Below are 19,633 nucleotides of genomic sequence, written 5' to 3'. Positions count from 1 at the left end.
TTTGGAAAATGAACTTAAAACAGGCAGGAAAGAGCCCGGCTCCACAGGACGCCAAAGAAATTCAACAGGTTCCGAACCGCGGAAAGTAAACGCGCCCCGAGAGCTAGGCGGAGCGAGGCCCCGCCTCCGCCCAACCCGCCCCTGCACCGGCCCCGCCCCTGCACGGGCCCTGCCCCGCCTCCGCACTGGCCCCGCCTCTGAACCGGCTCCGCCCCGCCCCTGCCGGCCACTGCCTTGCCCCGCCTCCGCCTGAATCGGCTCCGCCCGCCCCTGCTGCAAATGCCTCCCCGCACCTGCCCCGCCCATTGGCCCTCCCATTTGCCCCGCCCATTGGCACCGCCCCTCTCAGGTGTTCCGACCGCGCAGTTTCTTGCAGAACCGGAATCGGCTGGTAAAGAGCAGACGCCACGCAGGCCTCCCTGACTTTCGGTGGTTCTGGTTGAAACCTGAGGGGCTCGGGTCCGGAGTCGTGTACGCGGGAAGCCTGGGGTCGCTACAAGCGCGGAAGTCCCCGCACCCGCGTCTCCCGCAGCCGTGAGTCCGGCGCCCGGGGGAGGCGTCCGCGTCCCCGACGCCTCGCTGCGGGTGCAGGGTCCGCGGTCCTTCCAGGTAAACTGAGGCGGTTCCGCCGTCGGGTCGTTTCCTGCTCAAAACCCCGCGCCGCGTGCTGTCTGGGGAGATGGACCCGGGAGCGGGGCCGCTGCCTCGGCCCCAGTCGGCGGAGGGAACCCCGCTTCCTCCTCGGCCCAATTTAATAAGGGGCCCGAATCCCAGGAGGCGCACACTGTTAGGAGAGAAGGACGCGGGTGTCTCCGGAAGAGGTCACCGCACGCGCACATGGGTTGCGGCTTCGTGGAAGCGGGGAGGCGACGGCGAGGCCAGGACAGCGGCAGGAGGGGCGAGGGGTCACGGGCGACGGGCGGGGGCCGCCAGTGAGTCGGGGCACAGGGCGGTGACAGGAATCCGGGGACGCAGGGTTGGGGAGAGAGGCAGAAAAAAATATGTGGCAGTTGGGCGCAACCGAAGATTCGCGAGAAAGAGCCACTGAGGGTGAAACGGGTTTCAAGAGTTCGGGGAGCAGGTGCAGGGAAAGGAGGAGGAAAAGGGGAGAAAGAGCAGGGCGGAGAGCGGGGAACGCAGGAAGGGACAACAGGGGAGAGAGACAGGGACGAGAGGGACACACGGATCCACAAACAGAAATCCGCAGAGGAGAGGAAGGGGAGCCCCGACATGGTGGGCGGCGAGCTGATGGGATGCGGGTGACCGAGTTGTGGCTACTGACCTGGGCTTTACAATCGATTTCATTTAACAAGCGTCGAACTGTTTCAGTGATGCAGATGGGAATGAGAATGGCCAAGCTCCAGTTCCTGAGGCTTGTGCGGTGTGTGATTATTTGCATCACCCGGTGGTGGCTTCGACGTGCCACCCTCATGCAGCCGGAGGGGAGGGACTGGTCTCAGTCCGTCATGGGTCCCTTCTCATTTCCTGGGATGGTCTGAGGGTGGTGACCTGGGATCTGAAAGGACTGAGTCTGTCACTGAATACTTTTTAAAGTATGTTAAAAGCGTTGCATTTTATTTTTTGAAATGCATTTGCTGTTTTCATTCTACCTAATTACATTTAATTGCGTTTTTTAAAAATATATTGAGATAAATCTTAGTCTCTTGAATTTCTGCTTTTTGTAAGTAGTCATTAACTTCTGAAATAAGTTTTGATGACCTCTCATAACCAGCTCTTATTTTTATTTTTTGATTACGCCTACAGCGCCTGCATTTCCTAGGTGGTCTCCCATCCAAGTACTAACCAGGCCCGACCCTGCTTAGCTTTCGAGATCAGGTGGGATCGGGTTTGTTCAGGGTGGCGTGGCCATAGACTTATTCTTTTATAAATATGAGATACTCTCAATTACAATCAGAACGTAGTTTTGTGAGGTAGTCTAATATTGGACACTTGTTTTCTTTCCTTTATGTGATTTGGCAAATTAGTGAGCTGGGGGCTACACAGTAGCCGATTCCCTCAAGTCCCTCTTGTCCATTCTCTGAAAATTTGGAAGGATGGCCCACACCAACCTGAAACTTGGTTATCACAGAGCCCAGCCATTTATGGTGAACTAATTCGATCAGCTAAGACTTTTTCAGAATTTTTAGTACCAAAATCTGCATTCATCATTTTATAGATTTTAAATGTTCGCTGTGATTTTCTGGAAAAGGGGAAGGAATTTCACCTGGAGAGCTTGCTCTTCTAGAAGTTCCCGCCCCGCCCCCCGCACCTCCCAAAGGCTCAGGGGTGCAAGTCTGATGTCTGTGGCCCAGTGCTACAGGAAACAGGTCGGGGGCGAGGTCAGCACCCCCGGGGAGGACTTAAATATGCCATTTCATGGTCCCCTGCACTCTGCAACTTAGAGTGGGCCCCGATCCCCCAGGGATCTCCTGCTCATTCAAGCTAAGTGGTTCCCTTCCGGGAACCATTACTAGATCACCTGAGGAGTTTTAAGACTTAAGTCACCTGGGCTCCAGGCAGCAGAGAAGGGAAGATTGGCCTGGGTGGAGCATCATTATGTTAATGAGGTGTTCCAGGTGATTCTAAAGTGAGGCCAGGTTGGGCAGGAGGGCTCCAGGAGTCCTTTGTGAGAGTTCAGAGCAGGCTTTGGTCAAGGGCAGGTGACAGAGTGCTGTCGAAGGAGAATTTTCCACTCAAATGGCTAACCTTGTAATCAGCTCTTTATCCTGCTTCTGTGGACATGCTTGCCGCATAGGCCGAAGGGCAGAGTGATCTCGAGATCAACTGAAGACTCACTTTCCCCTATGATTGTTCTGTCTCGATAACAGACGTGTTACCTAAATTCCTATTTGAAAATCACATGCTTTGTAACTGTCCGTAGCCCATAGCAACTCCCGCGGTCTGTAACCATCTGAAGACAAATCAACCAAGCAGCCTATGCCAACTGTAACAGCGCAGATATAAAAGCAAAGTGGCCCCTGTGCCCGGGGCTCAGATCTTCAGGGCGCTAGCTCTTCTGAGACCGCCATTGTAATAAACCTGAGTTCTCCAACTCTCTGAGTGGTGCTGGGTCTCTTGCTGACCTTGTTATGCAACATTTTTGCAACACTGTGGTAGATTTGGGGGAGGAGGGCAGGAGAGCAGCTGTGGAATTTGTGGACGACCATGGGAGGTGGGAAGGGAAGCAGGGAGGACAAGAAAGGAAAAGCTCACAGTTCATTCATTCTTCATGTAGGAGCTCACTGTCCCTGACTCTCCGGTGACAACAGACAGGAGAGGGTGACCTTTTCAGCATTTCACGACCTTCTGCCTGTGAGTGTGGGGGGAGCAGACGAAGGGGCTTTGCTGATGCCCTTGAAGGCACATTCTCAAGATGCCGCCGTGATTCCTCAAAATAATGTCATCTGAGCAATGACCCAGAGCGGGAGGAGGACAAGGACGAAATGGCTGCTTCTCAGGTAAGCGTTTTGTCCTGGGTCACAGGTTCTGTCTGCTTTTCCTCCTGCGATTTGTGGATTTATGACCTGAAGCCTTTGATTCTCTACTTCTGACGTTCTTTCCTAGCGCGGTTGTTTTTTACTACCTCTTTTTTACCCTTTTCTCCTTATGGGAGTCAAGGTCAGCTCCTTAAATACTTCTGTCCCTTGTCCCAAGCCTTCTCTGCTTCTCTCCATCCAGGCTCCTAAGGGCATGAAAAATTCTCACCGGGAATTAACGACCCTCAGCTACTGAAAACATCCCCTTGGTCACAACGAACTGGGAAGGCGTCATGGCCACGACCCCTCTGGGGCCGGTCAGATGCTCGGGTGTCGCGATGAAGGGGCGTGTGGGTTGTAGGTTCCTCTGGCGCCACGTCCGCGCTGTGCGACGGGGTTGAAAACGTGCACGTTTGACCGGGATGGCGTTCTTGGTCATAGTAGCTCAGGAAAATTCTAAAAAAGAAGAGTGATTAGAAGGAGACTTGCTCACTAGAGTGGGAAGAAAGACTTACTATTTAAATGCGATTTTAGAGTTAACGAGGAGCATGTCACCATTCGATTAGCAGAAAAGTAGATGCAATTTCTCTGAAATCACAAAGAAGGGGGTTGACCAGAGCTCCTACCTCAGTAGAGACCAGTAGAAGGAAAAAATAGATAGATATCGTGAGACAAAGTCAAAGAGCCGAACTGTTAAAATTCATCAATCGAAGCACATAAATCGGCTAATAATAAAAGGAGGAAACAAGACATTCCATTCTTGCTATATCCTAAAGAGCCAAGTGGCTATATTTAAGAGACAAAAAAGATTATAATACAAAAACTGACAACAGGCAAAAGACATCATGACGGTAAAAGGGTCCTTTCTTTTGGTTAGAACCAAAAGGTTCTAACAACTATAAACAGACACACACATGACATTAGCGCTCCCAAATATATGAGGTAAACGTTGACAGGAAAATTGTCTCAGGTAGAAATAGGCACCAGCACAGTAATCATATGAGACCGCACTATTTCCGTTTTAATCATGGACGCGACAATCAAACCCAAGATCCATAAGGATCTGGTTGAAAATAAGAACTGTCTCCACTTTCCCTTGCTGAAATGTGTTTCCTTTCAGGGACGGTTGACACTCAGCGATGTGTTCATCGAATTCTCTCAGGAGGAGTGGGAGTGCCTGTCCCCAGCTCAGCGGGCCTTGTACAGGGACGTGATGTTGGAGAGCTACCGGAACCTGCTCTTCCTGGGTGAGGCTGACTCCCCTCCAGGGTCCGGATCTGCCCTGTGTATCTCTTCCTTTTCCCTTGGGTGCTTCTCGGGAGCCCCTGCCTTGCCTGACCGATCGAAGTTCCGTTTCCTGGGACATGGAAAGGCTTCATAAGGTGGCATCGGGACTTTAACCTCGCCCTTTCTTCAGATGGTTTGGCCACGTTGTGATTCATCAGGGGTCGTTCCAGAGCTTAAGAGTATATAAAGCCCTGTGGCAAACTTAACTGTGTAAATTTTATTTTTTATTCTTACATGTTGACCGAGTTGCTTTTGGAAGAGAGCTCGCTATCTGCACATGACACTGCTTGCCATGCACAGAAGGAGGCGAGGAGTTGATGGATTCAGGAACTATTTTTCTCAATCCATCTGTACTATTCTCCTTCCTCAGCGGAGCAGAGATCAGGGATTCTGGCCGAACTACCGGTCTTCATGCTCTTTTTTTCTGTGTGCAGGAATTTCTGTTTCTGATCTGTATATTGTCTCCATTTTGGAGCAAGGGAAAGCGCCCTGGACTCTGGAGAGCGACCGGAAAACAGCAGCATCACCAAATCAGTGGGAACGTGTCAAAGGTGTGAACACAGGTAGGAGCTCGGGAAGGGAGCGAGGAGGCCGCAGCCTTCGTCGTGTTTGCAGACTCGCCCCGAGCGACAGAGTTCTGTGGGGAAACAAGTTTATTTCTGGGGAATCCTCAAAGTTAATTTTTCGTTTCCCCAACTTCACCATTCCATCTTTTAACGTAAAATTTATCCTTTCGCCCTCAGAGGTGCTGCGGTTCCAACAGAGACCATGACAGAGAATTGTGATCACAACACTGTTCTTTGGTCCCTGTGACATCTTTGGTTCCCTGACCTGAGGAGCGTGGGGCGGGCTGTCTCAGACGGGCTCTGTCCCGCTGGGCTCTCCTTCTGGACTGGGTTCTGTGTGATTCTTAGTGCTCAGTCCATACAGAGTGGAGCTGAGGCCTTGCGGTCCTGCCTCCTGGATCCACCCTGGTCCCATTGATGTTTCCTGTGGTTGGAAGGCGCGATGTGAAGAGGGGACGCACTGTCTGTCTGTCATTCCGTCTGGCGTCCCCGGAACTGCGTGGGGCTCTCTCCTGCCCTGACTGCTGGTTCCGGTCCCTCTGCCATTGCTTCTGTTCTGCTTTTGTTACACGCTTCAGAGCTGTGTGTCACAGGGAGGTGGTAGGGCCTTCTGTACCAGTTTCTCGGTCCATCTCTAGAGACAGTGGACAGAGGGAGCGTCCCCTCGGTCCCCAGTCCTACACGGGGAGTGCATTTCAGTGTTCCAGGCTTGTAGCGCGGTGTCTGGTGGCACGCACGGTCCCCTCACGATCCTTCGGGGTCTGACCCCATTCCTTGTGCTTTTCTCTCTCTGCACGACGCTGCCTCGTTTGGGATATAGACTCTTCCAGATTGCACGGTCTCTGTAGTTCGCATGGTTTCCCTTGAACCTTGCCCGTGAACTGCACATTCCTGGGGCCTGATAGTTCACCGTGTTCTTTCGCTGGTGTCATCCACCTTTAAGAGATGGACACCCCCAGGTGGACTCGCCCATGGACCGAGTGTCCTCGGTCACAGCAGATTTTTGATGGAGAATGCCGTGACTCATATGTTGCAATATTACGCCACTGCACACAGAAGCAGCCCTGGATTGTTTAGCCTGTCCCAGGACACCAATACAGAAAGTGTCACGACAGTCTGGCTGAAAAGTGTTTTCAATTTTCTTTGCATTCTGCGGAGTATCAGTAGGCATCTTTCTGGAACACCGATCACGTGCACACATGTACTAAATAGGGTAGGATCTCTTCTGGGAGAACATTGTCCACGGTCACAGCCTCCTACCCTTGAGGCTACTAACTAAGCTGTCGTTCATGCCACGGTTCCCATGCCCTGTGTGTGCCGCTGTGCACGCTGCCTCCGCAGGTGCAATTTTGAAGCGTCTTCTTGAGGGAGCTTGGAAAGTTGATTGGTGCCTCAGTGAAGTCACTGTCATTCGTTTTTGTCGAAGACACTGATCCTTTCGTCTTGTAGATTCTCATGCAATATTAAATTAATTTGTTTTTTATTTTTGACATCAGTTTCACATTTTTGATAATACTCTTAGTGTTTTATATTTGCAATGTGTGGGAGACTGGAATGGGGGAAAGGACGTTGTTTGATAATTATCACAGTATTTCCTTCTTTATTGTGGTGGGTCTGGCTCACCAGCCATTTTCCCTAAATCCTAAACTTTTCAATGTTTTGAAAAGATAGTTTCACTTATTTATTTTGACTTACATAGTATTAATTCTTTAGATTTAGAAAAGATAGCCTTAATTATTTCTTCTCTTTATCACCTGATTTTGTCCGTGACATTAAGTTACTCTTTTGTCATTTGAGTTTATTACAGGTTTTTAATTGTTTTTCCAGTTAGAGACTCTTGAGATTCGATATGAACATTAGGGTGGTTTTCGGTTTTTATTAAAAAAACACTATTGTAGATTTCCTTAGAATTGCACTGAATCTGTTGATCGCTTTAGCTGCTCTTGACACCTTGGCAATATAACCTACCAATCCATAAACTTGGGATATCTTTGCATTTTTTTGCATCTTCTTTAAATTTTATCAGCATTGCTTTTTGATGATCGTTTCCAAACCTTCCCAGTTTGCATCAGGTTACGCCTAAGTATTTTATTTTGATGGCATTATGATAGATTGTGGAGGCAATGTTCTTTTCGGTTGTTCTTCGTTAATGTATAGAACACAAATTGATATTTGCATCGTGATTTCCTATCTTGCAACTTTTATTTCTTTTTCTTGCCCGTTTGTTTTGTTTAGAACTTCCAGTACTATTTTTTGTAGGAACATTGCGGGTAGGCATCCTGTCTTGTTCCTGTGGGTAGAGGAAAGGCCTTTCAGCAGCTTGATGTTAGCTGGGAACTTGTTATAGAGGTCCTCGTTTATGTCGAGGGACTCAATTTTCATTCTTAGCACAGTGAATGTTTCTTATCACAAAAGGTTAATAATGCTTTTGCTGCATCTATTGAGGTGACCTGTGGTTTTTTTTTTGTTTTTATTCTTTTACTGTGCTCTATCACATTTAATGGTTTTCATATGTTGAACCATTTTTGCTTTCCTTGAACATATCCCTCTTAGTCATGTTGGATTATTTATTCAGTGTGTTGTGTAAGTTTGTTTATGGTTTCATTGATCATTTTTTCATCAGCATTTATCAGAGATATTGGTCCATGGTTATTCTGTATTGTCTTTGTCTCGCTTGGCTATTAGGATAACTCTGGCCTCCTAGGATGCATTTGGAAGGGTTCCTCCGTCTTCAAGTTTTCTGGAAGTGTTTGAAGAAGACTGGTGTTAATTCTTTTTAAACGTTGGTTTGAATTTTGCGGTGAAGTTATCTGACCATTTTGTTGAATGGTTTTTGATTAGTCGTTTTATCTCCTTACAAATTACATGTGTGTTCAGATATTTTACTTTACGATTCAACTTTGGTAGGTGAACGCTCAAAAACCATTTCCAAGATGGATGCCTAGGCAACGCTGTCAAGCGACACAACTTAGCTGTTGAAACGATTTCTTTCTAAGCTCCTGGTATTTATTGTAAGCCTCTGTGATCTGTACTGCCTGGTTGTGCGGTCATGGTTCAGAACATGTCATCTGAGTCTCTAGGTCCAGGTTCCAATCTGTTTCTGTCACTTTCTATGTACATGAGGGTTATGTACATAAACCACATCAGTCTGTTGCCATTATTTCCAAGTATGTTGGTAATTTCCCCACAAGGTTTTTAAAAACACATTAGCGCTCTTAGATGGCTTAGGACATTACATGTTTTCTACTGAAAACTCAAAGGTTACTTTTGTTTAAAAAGCTGTATCGACTCCGTGGCATCTTCATTATTAGATATCCTTTTGCCTGCATCTGTCATGTATATTTTTATTTTGTAACATGTTTCCTCACCTTAATGAATGTTGAAAGCACAGACTCCGTATTACATATATTGTGGGCCAATGTACTGAATGACTAAATGGCCCCACGTACATAAGTAATCACACTTTGGATCGACTGTTATCTAGTAGTCATAAAACCCCAACGGTAAGTTTCGACTTCTTTCTACTATTCTTTGTTTTAACGTTATGTATTTTCCTGACCTGATACTTTGGACATCAGTGATTTCCACGTAGTGTCCTGTTCTCATATTTGTGCTCTTTCTAGAATAGAATTTCTTCATTTTTAAGGGGGAAATGTTTAGAGTTTGAGAGAGTTAACTTTCTGTTATATGGTTGCCTGTTATTTACTGCTGGTCTTATCATGGGTTTCTGGAATTTTTTTCGATAAACTTTTATTTTGATAAACAGACACGATAGTCTTTTGGCATGTGTTATGCAGTATACCTGACATGCACCATTTGTTGATGTTATAAAATGCTGTTCTTAGTGGGTACAGATAGTTTTATAACAGATATTTAGAAAAGTATTTAGCTTTTTAGAAAATGTTTTACTGTTTTTATTTTTTCAATGCTATGTTTGTCGTACAATTTTAGACTGCCCTGTTGTTAGATTATTCTTTAGATAACACTGGTTTGGATTATTTACCATTACAATATATTGTTTATATTTCAGCATACATTTATATCTGCTATATATGTAAAAAATAAGTATAACGTAAGGTTTTCCTCAGTTATGAGATAGCGAAATGGTTACTGACAGCTGGTATATGTTTTGGAGTCAGGGTGAAAAAATACACTTTTTGAAGCTAACATAAGGTTGCACGACATGACTGTTTTCATCATAGGGTATTTGAAACTAGGCTACCTTAAAAGCAATTTGAATTCTGTGTGACCACTATTTCATTGGTAAAGAATCCTGTTTCTTTATTATATTAGAAGGTTGAGGGTCATAACTGTGTTTAGTTTAACTTCACTTTTGGTATAATATTAGATTTCAGCATGAAACATTTATTTAGAAACTAATAGGATAACTATGGTGTTTTTTTGTTTGTTTGTTTTTTCAATTTCTAGTAGATATCTGGCCTCCATATGTGAAGAAGAAATTAAAACCAACAAAAAACAGTAATATAGGAGGAGTATTCCAAACAGCGATGTTTGGAAGATGTGAAAGCCATATAATCAAAGACTTTTACTTTGGAGAAATCTGGGAACATATGCCTGACTTTGCTCATCAGCAGAGAGACGATGAAAGGAACCACAAAGAAATGCCTATAACTCAGAAGAAACATCTCACTGACAGAAGAGGTCAACATGGTAGAGAGCATGCAGAAAACGAGTCTGGTGAGTACAGGCTCGGACTAAGGTGTCAGTCACATTGGGCTGATGTGGAGGTATCTCAAAGTGAAGGGAAAATTGATGAGTGTGATCCAGCCAAGAAGTCTATCAACAATACTGCCTCCATTTATCCACTTCAAAGAGATTTTCCTAGTGTCAAAGCCAATGTTTCTACGACGTATGGGAATGATTCTAGGCCTCCTTCAGCAGTGCCCAGAGATCCGAAAGCATGCAGGAAGACTTCCTACAAATGTTCTGAGTGTGGCAAATTGTTTCGTGTGCTTTCAAGCCTCACTAGACATGAGGGAATCCATAAGGGGGAGAAACCTTACGAATGTAGTGAGTGTGGCAAAGCCTTTACTGTGCGTGCAAGCCTCACTTACCATCAGTTGGTCCATACTGGAAAGAGACCTTACAAATGTAATGAGTGTGGCAAGCTTTTTTATAAGAAATCACACCTTACAAGGCATCAGAAAATCCATACTGGAGAGCTTTCTTACAAATGTAATGAGCATACTAGAAAGAGACCTCACAAATGTAATGAGTGTGACAAGGTTTTCCATAACAAATCACACCTCGAAAGTCATCTAAGAATCCATTTTGGAGAGAAACCATACAAATGTAACGAATGTGGCAAGGTCTTTAGTGCGCGTTCTACCCTCACGAGCCATCAGTTGATCCATACGGGCGAGACTCCCCACAAATGTAAGGAGTGTGGCAAGGTTTTCAGTACCAAAGCAAACCATGCACGTCATCGAAGCCTTCATACCGGAGAAAGACCTTACAAGTGTAGTGAGTGTGGCAAGGTCTTTAGTCAGAAATTAACCCTTACTGAGCATCAGAAAATCCATACCGGAGAGAAACCTTACAGATGTCACGAGTGTGGCAAAGCCTTTAACTGGCATTCAAACCTGACTAGACATCAGGTTATCCATAGTGGAGCAAAGCCTTACAAATGTAATGACTGTGGCAGGGTCTTCCGCAACAAATCTCACCTCGTGAGTCATCGGAGAATCCATACAGGAGAGAAACCTTACCAATGTAATCAGTGTGGCAAAGCCTTCACTTGGCACACAAGCCTATCTAAACATCAGAGAATCCATACCGGAGAGAAACTTAAAATGTAATGAGTGTGGCAAAGACTTCAATGTGCGTTTACACCTGACTACACATCAGGTTATTTAGAAGCCTTAGAGCGATTCCTTACAGTTGCAGTGAGTGTGGCAGAGCCATTAGGGTTCAGGTATTATGTGAAAATGGAGACTCCACAGTGAAGACAAATCATGTAAATGCATGGAGCAGAGCCTTTATCCAGGCCTCTCGATTCACTAGACATCAGAATATATGTTGTAATCGAAAGAACCAGATAGTATGTGCTTTTGTATGGTTCTCCCTGAAATCCTGGCATTACCTTTTGCCAGATTCATTGGGAATATGTGTTAGGGCTCACATTTTATTGAATAAAAGTTAAGAATGTTTTCACGATCCTGAATGAATCCTGTTCCTTGTTCCAGTACAATTTCATCCCACCTCTGTAGGGTACTTCACAACATAAATGAGCAATGTGCCATTGGGCATTGTCTAAATCCCCACCGTGGACTATGTGTTCTCTGTTTCAACATTTTCAACTGTTTTATCCTAATCAAATGTTTGTTAGTGACCTCAAGCACCTTGCCCTCATTCACCAAGCTGCCTTCACCTAAGGAAGCCTTAGAAGCGATGATCTGTTTTCAACCGACTTCCTTTTACAGAAATGAAGTTCACAATGACGTCAGAAAACCGAAGCAACCAAAAAATAAAAATAGAGAACTCTTGGGCTTATAAGTTTTTGTTTACCTAGCTATCAGTTTTTGAAGGGTTCTGTTTTTTTATTTCTGCTTTAGTAGCAAATTTTTAATGTGAATATGTTCTGTTTTCATCTTCATTGAATTCAGGTTACATTTTTGTTTCCATCCTAATTTATTGTCCTCGGGTTAGTCACAGTACATTATTTTTTAAAATTTATTTATGTAAATTAGTTTTAAGTATACAGTACATAGGTTAGACATCTTTATAGTTCATAAAATGATCCCCCCAATGGCTCCCTCCCTCCCCTGGCCCTAGCCATCATATTAATGCTAATTGCATTCCTTCTGCCGTGCTCCCCATCCCCATTACCATCCATCAGCTACTAATTTGTACTTCTTTAACCCTTAACCCCATTCTCCCAGCCCCCCAAACTCTCTCCCCTCTGTCCATCATCAAATTGTCCACTATATTTGTTAGTCTATTTTTGATTAGTTTGTTCTTTTTGTTCCTTAGATACCCCATATACGAGTGAAATCATATGATATTTATCTTTCTCTGACTTATTTCACTCAGCATAATAACCTCTAAGTCCATCCATGTTATTGCAACTGGTAGGATTTCATTTTTTTAAATGGCTGAGTAATATTTCATCATATATATGAACCATAATTTTTTTTATCCAGTCTGTTGATGGGCATTTAGGTTGCTTCCATATCTTGGCTATTGTGAATTGTGCTGCCATGAATATTGGAGTGCATAGATCTTTACGAAATATTGTTTTGGTTCACAAGTACATTATTATTTTAACAAATATTTGAGGACTTCCAAGAGCTTTTTCTGTTATTGATTTCTCTTAATTTCATTGCAGTCACAGACATAGTTTGTGTGATTGTTTTCAAATTTATCGAGCCTTGTTTGATGGCCCCAAATATGGTTTGTCTTGGTAGAGTGCTATGTACATTTATTTATAGATTGTGTATAATTTTCATGGTAGGTGGAGTGTTCTTAAAATCCAGCTGTTCCCTACTGTGTGTTTTTTCCCTATGTGTCCCTTTTACTATCATACTACTACCACCCTCACCGAGAACACTTCACTTCTGACACTTCTGGTCACCAGGTGTTTGGAGGTCCCCCCCCACCATATACCAGGAAATATTCTAGAACAGCAGCTGGGTGTCCTACCACTTAATGCAATTATAATGCTATCACCCCAGAGATGGCATCAGCTTTCATAGGTTAAGGGCTCAGTGCCAAAGGCTGCCCCTCTCGCCTCCAACAAAGATGCCACTGGGAAATGCAGGCAGTTATCTGTGCTTTTGGCCCAGCAGGGATAGATCAAAGGTTTCATCAATGTCATTTGCTATGGCATCTCACAGATTTCCAGTTGAAGAGTATGACGATACAGATGAACAGTCAGATGATCACATACATAGGGCCAGGTCTGGTAGGGTGCCAAGGACAGGAGCTTCAGTTTTTGTGAATTGCAATGTGTCATTTTCTTGGTGTGGATGTTTCACTCACCTGGAAGTCTCTGAACCCTCTACTATTGGGATTTTATGGTGGCTTCTTCCTGTAGGCATGATCGATAAGTAACATCTCCAGTCCTTCCCCATTGACTGTGAGGGTGGAGCTGAAAGTTTCCAACTTCTAATCATGGTGTGGTCTTTCTTGTCACGAGGTTCCATCATGAAGCCACCCAGAGTTACCTCTATACAATAAAAGATGCTCCTGGTGTTCACATCACTTAGGAAATTACAAGCATTTTTGGAGTGGTCAGGATCAAGGGCAGAGACCCATATGTATGTTTTTGTATTATAGTTCAAAAAATGTCAATTTGGTCAATCTCATTGATTGATAGCATTGATAGAAACTTTCTAGGTATTCATTTTCTGTCTACTTGTTCTGTTATTGACAAATGTCCATGAAAATCTCTCAAAATATTTGTGCATTGGGGTTTTCTTTATTGCAACCCTATCTTTTTTTTCCTAAGGGTTTTGAAGTTGGGGCCATAGATTATGATGAACATGTCTTCATGGTGAATTTATTTCTTCATGATTATGAAATAGGTTTCACCATCCCTAGTCATAGTATTTGTTTGCTAATCTATTTTGATCTTGATATAGGTACTCCAGTTTTAATACTATTCAGTTTTTTTCCCCCTGCTTTTATTTTGTGGGGTTTTTTTTCTATTTTTTTTGTTGTTGTTTTGGGATTTTTTTTGTACTACCTTTATATTTAAAGATATTATTTAATTACATTCATCCATGAGAGTGTACGTAAGTTAGTATTTTCAACATTTTAACCGTGATGAGTACCTTGAATGCTTTACTCCCTTCGCTTCCACCAGGTAGCTGTGTTTAAAGTTTTTATTTCCCCTATTTTTTTAATACATTTAATTCTACTTTTTAAAATTTTTATTCTCCACTTCCTCACCTTTGGCACTCGTCAATATGTTCTTTATGTCTGCTTATGTTTTGTTTTTTCTTGTTGTTTTGACCCCTTATAAAAGAAAATCTCCTTTCTGTCTGACTCTTGAGAGCTTTGGAACTCTTGTACTCAGAGGATTCTCTCTACAGAAATAATCTTTTGTATAAAGTCTCTCTCTACTGAAGTCCAGATTTAAAAATTCGAGTGGTAAATATTGTTTCATTTTTGCTTAAAAATGAATATCTCAGTTTTGTGATATACAGTTTAATAAGGTCAAACTAGTTCCTGTTTTCAAATTTGTGAAGCCTTCAATATGTTGACATCTTTTATAATCTAATAATTTGCATCTGTTTTATAATGACATTACAGGGAGATATGTTAAAAATTTCCAGTAACAGAGGAAATTCTTTTTCTTCTTATGAATATATTTATTTTACTCCTTTGTCAATTTTACAGGGAAGAAAAGTCTTCATAAATAAAACGAATTTTGGATTTTTCCAAACTATTCTGAGTTTGATAAAAAGTTCCACAGGCCATGTATTTATTTGCTTTCGAACATGGAAGTCCACGTTGAAATCTCTTTCATGCCAACGTGGCTTGTTGGTAATATTATATAATACTGTATGATCTACATAATCTACCTTCCAAAGATCCACAAATTGGTTCCTAACATTGTAGTTCATAAAAAGTATGTTCAGGAAAGAAATGCATGGAATAATTTGACAAAAGGATTGCAATAAGTTTTCAGTTACATCAGGGTGAACCATAGAGATTAAAACTGAGGATGCAAACTATAAATGTTAATCAAGTGAAGGCATCTATCAAAATAGATGCCTAGTTTTCACAACTGGAAAAATTTGTCCTATCAAAACCAACATTTGCAATACAGACGGGAAAGTTCTGATCTACTTTTCATCGATAAGCAAATATTACAGTTATAGATATTAGAAAAAAACCTAGGCAGGATCACTCTCCTCTAATTATCAGAGAGTTCTTCTGGGGAGACCTTAAAGTATTATGGAGTGGGCTACATATATAACTAAGAGTCAAACATCATTAAACATCAGTAATTACATATCTAAGAGAAACCTTGAAAATATCACGTGTGAGACAAAGATCGTATCAAAAATTCAATCCTTGGGGGATCGGCATCATATTAATTTTGGAAAGAAATCTTACAAATTTAATGAACAATAATGTTCAGGCTTTACCAAATATTAGGTAAGTGAAAAGTAACGCGAATCAGGGGGAATGGGGGCCCGGGTTCCGCCCATGCAATGATCCCCACTCCCGGTGGGTACCGCCCCACCATCCTGCAAGAAAACCAGGCCTGGTCGGTATTCAGGCCGCGCCCCTTCCCGGAAGCGCTCGGCCCAGGCCCCGCCTATGGCCTGGGTTTCCGGCCACGCCCACGCGGAGTTGCTTGCAGACCTGAAGCGCTAAAGCGGAGGGAAGGTGTCCTTGGCTGTCGCGATTTTCCGGGGTCGCTACGGACGGGGAAGTCCCCGCACCCGCGCGTCCTGCAGCAGTGAGTCCGGCGCCTAAGGGAGGCGTCCGCGTCCCTAACTCCTCGCTGCGGGTGCAGGGTCCGCGGTCCTTCCGGGTAAACTGAGGCGGTTCCGCCTGGGGTCCATCCGCCTTCGAATCGTTTCCTGCTCAAAACCACGCGCCGCGTGCGGCCTGGGGAGATGGACCCGGGAGCGGGGTTCGGACCCGCGGCGCCCCTGTCCCGGCCCCGCCGCCCTCGGCGGAGGGAACCCCGCTTCCTCCCGGGCCAGGGCTTCTGCGGACTCCCTTCCGTCCCCAATGTAGTAAGGGGCCCGAATCCCAAGAGGCGCACACTGTTCGGGGTGGGGGGGATTTAGGAGGGAAGAACGCAGGTGTCGCCGGAAGAAGTCACCAGGCACTCGCGCGGGGAGGGGCCTCAGGGAAGCGGGGAGGTGACGGGGAGGCCAGGACAGCGGCAGGAGGGGCGAGGGGATCACGAGAAAGTGAGACAGACTTGTTACCGGTTCTGGGGAGCCTTGGCCCTCCTAGACCTCGGTTCTTGGCTTCCGGTCAGGATGGAATTGTAGACGGGCGCCTACTCTCAGACGGAGAGCGGTCAGACTCAAGGCAGAGCTACCCCTGTTCTTGTGGGTTTCGGGATTTTAATCATTAATCTAACTAAAATGTGGAACATTCGTGTTTTGGGGGGCGATCCCTTTATGGAAAGAAAGTGTTTTTGAAGGAGTTAAGAGAGTTGGGCCTTTATTCCCTGGCACGTATGAAGACATCGGCTGGGAAGAGCGAGCTGCACACAGCCGCTCCCACGGACCTTGTTTGTGCTTACCCCGGGTATTTGCCCTAAGGGTTGCACGCAAGCCAAGGCGCCCCCACCCTGCACACGGGAAGGGGCTGAAGAGTCAGATGCACGCACTGGCCTTCCTCGGGGACAAGCAGAACAAGAACGATCGGTGCAGGGACAAGGAACTCAAAGAATGAGGCTAAGATTAGGACACTGGAAGTAAGATAGGGACAGAAGCCAGGTTCCAGCCTTTAAAAATAAAACGCTGACAGTCTTTTACCCTGTCTGTCTTCTGTGTTCATTCTCTCCTACCCAATTCACAGGAACCGCAACAGTTTTCTTCCAGAATCTGGGAGAAGCTTGCCATGTTTGGGCTTTTCGGAACTGTCATGGCGTCAGATGCATGCTGGGCACAGCCTTGACCGCAATGCTAATATAATGATCGCGTAATGAAGCAAAGGTGAATTCTGGGTCACACCGCTGTCATTTTGCGCATTCCTATGTTGAGGACTTACCCTATCTTTTTCCTTTCCACTTTAACAGGATATTTTAAACCACAACAAGCTTCACCACGTCTAACCTATTGTTCAAGGCAGTTTTTCCTTTTAGTGGCTCTGGGGAAGGGTCCTAATGTAACCCCTACTGTAGAATGACAGAGGATTAGACAACTGAGAGGGTACCATGGTCAGGGAGGGATCTTTAAACAGACGACAATATCGAGGAGGTGCAGGGTCTTGTCAAGTGACAGCAAACAGAAAGAGTAACTCGAGTCTCACCATCCTGTCCTGTCCCAGCCTCTCACGTACATGAAGGTGCTCATCCAGGTGGGATGTGAGCCTCTTCCTCCAACAATAGGACGGTATATATTTGGGCGGCAAGTTTGTTAGCTTCCTGGTCTCTCTTGTTATACTCAGCACATAGCGAGCATCTTTGGGAAGTGTGGTTTGTTCACAGGCTTAACTCTAAGACTGTGTTCAGGAGTCCTTGGAACTGCGGTCAAGTTTTACAGCATTACCAGGAGAGTGAGAAGGTTGAGTTAGGAGCTGGAAATGTACAGAAAGACGTCTCATCCTTCCTCCACCAAATTATCAAGGAGACATCACGTGAGACAATGCTCCTGCCGCTGCCCTCATCACACATCCCTTCCACGTGATCAGTCTGCGATCTACGGTTCAATTTGTTGATCATAGTTCTGTGGACTTTCTGACTTCATAGTAACTATATATTGGGAAGAGGGCATACTGGGTTTTTTGTGGGTCTTATTCCTTGCCTACTAGGTGACATCATTTTTTTGTGGCTCTGTAGGTCATTGGCCTACCTCATCGATACCTATCCACCGTAAATGAAATAAAAAGTTATTCCCGGGCTGTTACAGGATTTTTTTGCCAGTATGTTGACCTATCCCTTTGTGCTTGTCTCTAATCTCGTGGCTGTCAACAACTGTGGGCTTGCTGGCGGAAGCCCTCCTTACTCCCCAGTATATACTTCTTGGATAGACTGCTGGTGCATGCTACAAAAAGGGAAATATGAGCCGAGGAAATAGCTTGTTTTTCCGGAAGATCTCCTTATTGTTGTGACATGAGAATGTTAATTTGAAGATGTGGGACAGGGACAGTGACATTTCTATAGTTCCAGATGCACAGTTAATGAGCAAGAATGTTGATTTCTATACAGTGTGGCACGCTTTATTTTTATTTTTTATTATTTTTTTTAATACCTACAGCACCTGGTCTTCCTAGGTGGTCTCTCATCCAAGTACTAACCAGGCCCGACCCTGCTTAGCTTCCAAGATCAGACAAGATCGGGCACGTTCAGGGTGGCATGGCCGCAGACAAATGTTTTCGTATTTTTTGAATAAATGCCCCAAATTGTAATTTCTGAGTCATGCGGTAGTTCTGTTTGTAATTTTTTGCGGGACATACTGTTTTTGGTGAATAAGTTTTTACATATTTATACCTTTTATAGCTTCTGTTGAATTCACCCCTTTATAAAATGTCCTGTGTTGTGACACTTTGACAGTAATGTGAATTTGTCCGGTATTAATATGGCCACCCATGTACTTTATTGGCTATCTTTTCCATGAGATACCTTTTCCATATTTTTAGTTACATTCAGTAGGTCTTCACATTTAAAGTGAGTCTCGTAGACAGAAGGTTGTTGGATTTCTATTTTAATCTATTTAGCCAACTTATGTTCTTTGGGAGAGTTTCATGTGTTTTCATTAAAAGTAATTTCTGAGGGGGAGGGTCTATAATTCAAAATTGTTTTCAGCATTTTTTGTAGCTATTTTATCCCACTTTTTTCCCTCTTTTTTTTTTTTTTTAATTTTTCATTTTGGTAGTGACATACATTGATTTTTTTCTCAATTTTTCTTTTGAATATCTGGTGTAGGTATTCTATTGTGTTTTCCATGGGGGTAATGTATTTTAAAGTTATGACACTGTATTTTGAGTTCTTGGTCTGGTAATTAATAGCTTTCCATTAGTTTATGGCTGACTTTTGGAGATTTATTTTATTCATCTAATTATACCTTATTCTTTTGTTTCTTTACATGCCTTATGATGTTTTTTAAGATTTGGAAGAAGCAGCCACCATCCCAGGCTTTATGAACTTGCCTCGTACTGGAGAAAATAAATAACAGGCAGTTGCGCAAGAAGTTCTAAGACCTGTCAGACCGGATCTGGGATGTGTATTCTCTGTATTTTGTGTGTAATTTATCAGTTTAAAAAGTTTTCTCTTTCTGTTTTAGAGCCCATATATCTTCCTATCCTTGATGTCTGTCTTTAGTACTACATTCTTTCTGGTGGTTGAATAATTAATTACCTTTTTCCTTAGCGGCCACCACAAGACACTCACAGTGTACTGCCGTTCCCTCAGTGCTCATTGTCATGCAAAGGATAAATGAGTTCCTCAGGCAACTGCAAAAAAGCCAGATCATTGAAGACAGGGGACAATCATCTGTTTCTCATCTGAGACAAAACTGGGGATTGGGTTTTTTCCCACAGTATTGCCATGGTGTCCTGGGGGTCCAACAGCTATATAAGCAACTTTTCTTTGCTCTTTGGTTTGACCTTTGCTTTTTTCTTTCTTTTTTTCTATCCTGTGCATGC

General features: G+C 44.1%; 1 protein-coding gene and 3 pseudogenes across 1 annotated transcript; 2 read left to right on the top strand and 2 right to left on the bottom strand.

Moving 5' to 3' along the window:
• Positions 1-362: 362 nt before the first annotated feature.
• On the top strand, positions 363-5,887 carry LOC120583998 (zinc finger protein 766-like). The gene is made up of 4 exons (XM_039839581.1): positions 363-609; positions 3,236-3,458; positions 4,597-4,723; positions 5,198-5,887. Exons 2-4 carry the CDS (start codon positions 3,444-3,446, stop codon positions 5,533-5,535), a joined length of 480 nt encoding a protein of 159 aa, XP_039695515.1. The 5' UTR covers positions 363-609; positions 3,236-3,443; the 3' UTR covers positions 5,536-5,887.
• Positions 1,756-1,874, bottom strand: LOC120584052 (uncharacterized; annotated as a pseudogene).
• A 9,785-nt stretch (positions 5,888-15,672) lies between the features above and the next one.
• On the top strand, positions 15,673-18,217 carry LOC120583994 (mitochondrial carrier homolog 2-like; annotated as a pseudogene).
• A 20-nt stretch (positions 18,218-18,237) lies between these two features.
• On the bottom strand, positions 18,238-18,356 carry LOC120584051 (uncharacterized; annotated as a pseudogene).
• Positions 18,357-19,633: the final 1,277 nt, after the last annotated feature.

This window comes from Pteropus medius, unplaced genomic scaffold, assembly GCF_902729225.1.
Source record: "Pteropus medius unplaced genomic scaffold, Ma_sr-lr_union100, whole genome shotgun sequence".
NCBI classification, from domain to species: Eukaryota; Metazoa; Chordata; class Mammalia; order Chiroptera; family Pteropodidae; genus Pteropus; species Pteropus medius.
Note: the sequence above shows the minus strand (reverse complement) of the source record. Positions and strands in the feature narration are given on the sequence as shown.